This window comes from Triticum dicoccoides, chromosome 5B, assembly GCF_002162155.2.
Source record: "Triticum dicoccoides isolate Atlit2015 ecotype Zavitan chromosome 5B, WEW_v2.0, whole genome shotgun sequence".
In the NCBI taxonomy this organism is placed as follows: Eukaryota; Viridiplantae; Streptophyta; class Magnoliopsida; order Poales; family Poaceae; genus Triticum; species Triticum dicoccoides.
In genome coordinates, this window is record NC_041389.1 from 535951606 (window position 1) to 535958699 (window position 7094).

A 7094-nucleotide genomic window follows, 5' to 3' on the forward strand; every position below is an offset into this window, starting at 1 on the left:
GCCATTCGGCCACATTTGGTTAGCCTGGGCGGCGGCGGCAGCACTCAAGTTTCCGTCGCTGGGGTTTCGGTGTTCGGGTCCTAGGCCTGGCTGCGACTGCCCGAGCGTTGTGCCGTACTGCGACGGCATCTGCCCCTGCCTAAGGCCGCCCTGGTGGCCCTGCTGCCCCTGGTAGCCCTGCTGCCCTTGATAGCCATACAAGGGGTTGGCCGCACGAGGCGGCATTCCTCGCGAACCAGCTCCATGCATCCACATTGCAGGGCGAGAGACAAACATGGAGGTTAGCAATTTTCCTAATATAAATCTAGTTCCCCCACTCTTGCGTGAATCTCTTACCTGCTGTAGAGACATGTAGGGGTTTCCATCCTTGTATTGGGAGGGCATTGCTCCATCAAACCCAGGAGCTGTGGTTGCCGACGGATTGCTTTGGTTCAGGGCAAAGTTTTGAGGCATGCCATTTGCAGTTCCGGAACCTCCAAGGTAGTTGGAGAGCATTGTGGCTGGCTGTGGAAGGCTCCCAAGAGGAACATTGCTCTTGTATTGTGGCATTGGGTATTTTACGCCCGAGTTGGGAGCTGCAGCTGCGCCTTGGTGGAATAGACCACTGTTCATGTATGCTTGCTGATAGGCAGCAGGCGGGAGATACGCATAGCTTTGCGGCAAAGATGGGTATCCGATCATGTTTTCATATCCAAGGGGAAGCCCTCCTTGAGCATAAGGATGAAGGGCAGCAAGATGGTGAGGCAGAGGAGGACCTGGGGCAATGCCGGTGCTTCCCTGAGAGTGGGTCAACTGTGGGTTGGATAAACCACCTTGGTTAACATTCTACAAGAACAAACCATATTAGAATGGTGCTGCAGAAATAACTAAGAAAACTGAACATCTAACGTAACAAGAGAACAGCAGAATTGCAGCTTTTTCAGTAACAAAAATAACAGCATAATAAAATCCTAATGAGTAATACAGCTACAATTTAGCTCTCTAGAGCAAAAATGCCCACGCAGAATTAGGCACAAATGTAAGTGTTGCTAGCCACAAGACACAGAACTGAACAAAATAAAGCACGAGGCAGATGTAACTACAACAGGATTTGACCAAAAAATTGATTGCTAACACTATGGGCATAGTTAACAATTAACATGCAGCATAGCTGCACTAAGAGCAGTAAGCAAGAGTTATCCTGGTTGCAGGCTGCAACTTCCAGACACATTTTAGAGTGCAGCAAGTAAAACTGTATACAACTAACACATGTTCCTCACCAAACAAATATATTTTACCCTTTTACCAGAATTCGTACATATAGAATTTGTAACACATGGCTACTCTCAAAAGAGTTGTCGTCTAGTCCATGATTCAGTGAAGTGTTCATACCTCTTGAGGATGTGAAGAAACAGTTGCATTGTTCACGGACGATTGTGGTGTACCATGAACCATTGTAGCCAATGGAGGGTTAGTAAGCAGCAGTGAGAATGCTGGATCCAACTCACGGAAAGGCGGCATTGCTGGTGTATTGGCAGGCATCATGGAGCATGATGCATCGAGTGTCCCAGACACAAAACTACCGAATGTCAAGTGCGCAAAATCAGCATTGGAAACCTGAAGGTGGCCTGGGATTATTACAGCTGGGTTATCATCAGATGGTTTTGGTCTGTTTTCCTCATGTATGGTCAAGTCTTCCAACTGATACGCTGTAGTAGACATATCACCATTTGAATCTGCATCTAGAAGGATGAAATCATTAAAATTGAGAAAGACGATCTATATAATTAACAAAAGAGAAAGTGACTAGAAAGACAGGGAATTCTGGTCAGTTAGACAAGGAGGGAGCATGCAACATGAAATACAAAAAGAGGTATGCATAAGCTCTACAGTCCGGGAGACCCAAGGTAAAAAGAATTCAGAAAAGAGGCACAAAAATCAGGGTTTGATGTACCACATCACACTGAACCTTGTGTTTGGTAGGTAAGGCATGCTTGTTTGCCAGTGGGTGAGCTGATAATAGGCAATAAACATGCATCAAAAAATAAAAACAGCTCAGGGTCATACAGAAATAGTAACTCCAACATGTCCTAGCATAACAGATCTTCACACAGGCTCAAATGAAAGTACAGATAAAAAGAGGTAAATGACATCTTTCATAACTTACTTTGGTTGTGTTCAAATGAATGTTCATCAGAGAGATAGCCATCTGTTTTCTCTATCAAGTCATTATTCAAGACCGCGCCTTCATCAGACGGGGATAATGGTCCTAGAGATGTTAGGCCAGTGGCATTGCTTGCACTTGTCTCCTTAGTTTGCTCGTTGGCATCTCCAGCGCCGTCATTCTTGACCTCCAGGGTAAATGATCTTGGTGCACTCACATTTGCGGAAGCAGCACCAATGCCTTCTGGCACATCAGACCCCTGTCCTGGAGGTAATATGCCAACAGAGTCCTCCTTAGGTACAGAGGGGGGCTGAATAGTAATAACTCGAGGCTCGAGTATCCTCAGCTCCTGTTCTTCTTGTTCCACACGACAGCTGTTAGCAAGAGTCTTCCCAGGTTGTTGCTTGGCAGTTTTAGAAGGATTCTTCTTTCTGTGAAGAGATAAAGAAGGTGCAAATCTTTTAGCGTAAAAAGACAACCTCAGGTGATAACCTGCTTACACTAGTTGATAAGATGTCACATGTATATTGGCAAGGAAATAGCAGGTCCAAAGGACGACATCACTCTGATTAAAACACTTATTGGGTTACCATTTGTGTTTCCACCTTCAAATTTCTGCTTCATTTTATTTTGACGAGACCTAGAACCACCCCCCGTTTCCCTGCCATATTTGCAAATACCACAGGTTTACGCAACTATACTCGAGGGGCCAAAACAAAGACATACCTTGCAATGAAAGACATAAACCTTACTGTGACCAAATAGTTACTACTAGTCTACTCGATCCAAGGGCAGGTTGCCCCCGCTATCCAGGGTTAGTGAACTACTGCCTGCTTTAGTCCCCTAATGTCGACCAAGTGCAATACTATTTCAGAAATACTAGATAGACGGAAATATATGTAGTAGGACTTGCGTGAGGACCTTTTGCTTTTGGGCGGACGGTTGAAGACCTCGGTGTTTTCGCTTGTGGGCACCAGATGGCTGGAGAGGTCACTTTGCAGGTAGATGAATCTAAAACCCCAGCTTCTTTTACTGGTGAGAGCAGCCACTCCTTTCAGAGTCTTGTTCCTCATGTCAACAGCAAGCATCCACAAGTCGTCGTCCATGTGGTAAACCTTGGCCATGATGTAAACAACATCATCATCATGCAAGCTGAGAACAGGATGCCCTGTGCGAAGTCTGCTCAAGGTTGCATTCTTCGTTGTGGCCTTGACATCATGCTGAGGAAGCAACTGGGAGTGAGTCTCGTCCACGATGATGTCCGAGGCTTTGAGCTTGAGGTCGATGTGCCACTTCTTCTTGGACTCCAGCCATGTCAGTATGGCAGCACCCCAGTCCTCGGAGATGTAGGTCGGTGAGCCAGGGACAGGATGAGCCCACACCTCTGAGTATTTGATGGAGCCGTCTCTGCCGACAGAGACGTCCTGGTCACAGGACAAACAGCCCGGGGCCATCTTGTTGGGCGCCAAAAGCACGGGCAAACGGATGAAGCGGAGGATGTTGTTGTCATTGCCGTCGCCGCCGGGGAGCAGATCACCGATGAGGATGCCATTCCATAGGTCGACCCAGCCGACTGAACCGCGATCGCCACCAAGGGCGATCACCTTGGTCGGAATGCGGTAGTGGCCGTCCTCGTGTGGAGGTTCTGTACACATGGACCTGGTGATCCATGTGCCTGACCGGGAGTCAAACAGGTCGAGGGCGTACTGCCCAAGGTCGAAAGTTGAACGGAGATTGGCGACCAAGAACCTGCCGTCGTCGGGGCAGCGCAGGAGAGCAACTGAACAGTCGGCGAACAAGCGGGTGGGGTGGGTGGGGAGCACCTCAAGCTTGTTGACGCCGGCACGGTAGATGACGTAGTTGTTGTGGTCCGGGTCGATGTATGAAGAGCCGATCATGACGCGGAAGAGGGCGAGGTCGCCGTCGGTGCGGACAAGGCGTGGCAGAAGGATGAGCGAGGTGGCGGATCCGTCCGGGAGGAGGGTGGGTAGGTGGATGGTGAAGTAGGAGATGAGCGGCGGATGCGCGGGCCAGAAGGTGAGGCGGATGGCGTCGCCGCTGCTGGTGAAGCCCTCGGCGGTGGAGGCGTTGGTGCGGTCGTCGGCGTAGACGACGGTGTCGAGGACGACCGACTTTGGGGGAGGATCGCCGCAGTCGTGGGGGGCGTGCGGAGGTAGCCAGGACATGGGGCGGCGGGAGATCCATATCTTCTCCTCTTGGCCGTCACCGACTGCAGCACGATTGGCCATGGAGGATCCCTCAGTCGGAGTCATGGAGGAAATCCGCCGGTGGGGGTGGGGGGCCGCGGCGGCGGCGGCGGCGGCGGGGGGATCAGGGAAGGCGAACCCTAAGAGCTCCTTTGATTCATGGGATTTTTGTAGAATTTTCATAGGATTCTAATCCTATGGATTTTTTCCTCTGGTAATCGTTTGATTTACAGGAATAGAAACCTTGGGAATCAATCCTATGGATTTTCCCGTTCTCTATTTCACAGGAAAGTTCCCAAGAGGTCGAAGCTCTCGGAAAGAATCCTGGCAGGAAAAAAAGCGCGCGCGCTCGCTCACCACGCGCTCAGTTTTTGCGGTAAATAAACGCTCGCGTAACTTCTCACAAGACACATCGCAAGCAGAAGCACCGCCCCCCGGTTCCTTCAGCATCGACCTAGTCGTGCTGCGCCGCCACGGCCGGCCGGCCGCCCGGCCTTCTGCCCAGGTCCTCGGCCTGCTGCCTGGCCTTCTGCTCAGCTGGTCAGCTCCTCGGCCGGCCTCCTTGCTTCTATTCCTCCGTATAGGAAGTCCAGCAACAAGGTACGAGGCAACTCCAAAAGCCAGATCCGGTCCTCCTTTGCTTCCCATGATTTCCCATGAATTTGTAGATATTATACACATAGATTAGATTGATTTGCTTAGTATTAGTTTGCAACCTGCTGTAGATTCTCTCTGATTTTTTAGATCGAGCTTGTTATTTCAGGATTTGGGGATTTTCTTTGCAGCTATTAGGTAAAAAAATAAGAGGTCTCAGATTTGACTAAATTCTCAATTCACTATGTATTTGCTAATGTCTAGCTCGTTTATTTAGCAATTGAGTTGCACGACTGTGTCCTGATGGTACCCATATTTTTACTTTTCCTCTGGTTCTTTGGCACTGTATGAGCAGCATGAGCTTATTTTCTTCATAGCTATTGGATCATCACGTGGTAATTTTTTTGTCTGCACAAGGCACTAAAATTTCCCTTTTCAAGGATTCTATTCTGAACAAATATCATTTGTGCCCTGTAAAAATTGTATGCCAACAATATGATGCATGTAGATGGCTGATCGACGTTGCTTGTCTGAGCGACAAGGCCATCATCTGCAATCAAATGGTGCAATTGATCTTGAAGTTGATGGTGGGACTACAGGTCTTCATCCAGAAATAGGTAAGTTCTGATGTTACGGTGACACTGATAAACTTAGATATGCAATTTTATTTTATTTTTTGATCTGTTATTGATTTAGAAACTAAATTTGTACAATTATGTTGAATATCTAGGAATCACAAAAGGTAACTCTCGAGCCAAATGGAGTCACCAAATGAAGCTGTACCTTATTAAACTCCTAAAAGATCACGATGTGCCTGGTTTTCGGACACAGAATGCTTGGAGCAAGGAGGCATGGAATAATATTCTTCATCAACTCAATCAAAAGTTTGATCAGTCATTTACTCTCAACCAAGTCAAACAGAAGGAGCAAGATCTGAAGAGAGACTATCATACTGTGAAAAAGTTGTTGGATGTAAGTGGCTTTGGATGGGATAAGGACAGAAAAATGGTAGACGCACCTGATAGTGTTTGGGCAAGCTTTACTGCTCGTACGAACAGCAAGGATGCTCTCCAATGGAAAGAAAGATCATTTCCCTTTTATGAAGAATTAGCTCCACTCTATGAAGGTGACTTCAACATAATATTCACAATTCCATTGTAACTATTTTACCTTGCAGCCTAAACTTTGTATATAATGTTTGATTGTTCTAAGCAAGTCTTTGGAACTATTCTCTAGGTCGTTATGCTGAAGGGAGAACTCGCCAAGGCATGGACCATTATACTAGCAAGAGGAAGTATGCACCAGTTCCCTTGTCACAGTTGACACCGATGGCTGATCTCGATCAATCACCATCACCTACTATGCCGGTTACCGGTGAGTCGGACATGCGGTTTACTTTAGATGAAGAACTTGAGGAAACCAACTTGGATTCTCCCCCGCATCTATCTACACCTATTCAGCATGTGCAAGCCCCTCCAAGATCCACACAAATGGAGAAACATGACACTAGGCGTGGGAAAAAACAGAAGCGTAGTGCTAGTGATGACTTCCATGAGAAGTATTTAAAACTGAAGAAGGAAGAAATTGATCGATTTGCTGCCATTGAGGATAAGAAGCTAGAGGACCCCTACAGCATCAACAAGTGTATCACAGCAATTGAAGGCTTGGAAGGTCTACAACTAGGAGATATGCTGATGGCATCAGATATCTTCAAATGTAAGGAGAACAGGGAAGTTTTCTTGTCCTACTCTACTAATGAACTACGGTTGGCTTGGCTTAAAAGAGAGATTGCACGTGCCCAAACAAATGATCAAAATTAGCCATTGTGGTGGACTGGTGGTGATCCACTATGATCAGAGGTCATATTTTAGGGAAGCTTTTGGTCTGTGGGTGTCATATACTTTTGTCTAGTTAAATTGGTCATAGAACTGACCATGATGGTTTAGTATATTTTGATAGGTATGTCGAGAGACTTTTGGTTAGGCATGCAGCAAAACTAGCTTGATCATAAGCATGAAGTCCAAGAATGGTATTACAACTTGCATCTCATATTTCAAGTACATGAATGGTAGCAGAACTTGGATAAAATATTACATATTCTGAGATCTTCGTGATACATATTGTGCCCACATTTGCTGTGCTATATAATC

General features: G+C 46.9%; 1 protein-coding gene across 2 annotated transcripts; it reads right to left on the reverse strand.

Moving 5' to 3' along the window:
* Positions 1 to 6: 6 nt before the first annotated feature.
* Positions 7 to 4455, reverse strand: LOC119311407. Of its 2 annotated transcripts, none has more exons than XM_037587050.1 (5): positions 3065 to 4455; positions 2147 to 2574; positions 1372 to 1715; positions 337 to 825; positions 7 to 239 (listed from the first exon to the last, which is right to left on the reverse strand). In XM_037587050.1, exons 1-5 carry the CDS (start codon positions 4414 to 4416, stop codon positions 81 to 83), a joined length of 2772 nt encoding a protein of 923 aa, XP_037442947.1. In that variant the 5' UTR covers positions 4417 to 4455; the 3' UTR covers positions 7 to 80. The 2 variants fall into 2 exon arrangements, with proteins under 2 accessions (XP_037442947.1, XP_037442946.1); XM_037587049.1 differs by having other exon boundaries at positions 1372 to 1721; positions 3065 to 4453.
* Between the last annotated feature and the right edge of the window lie 2639 nt (positions 4456 to 7094).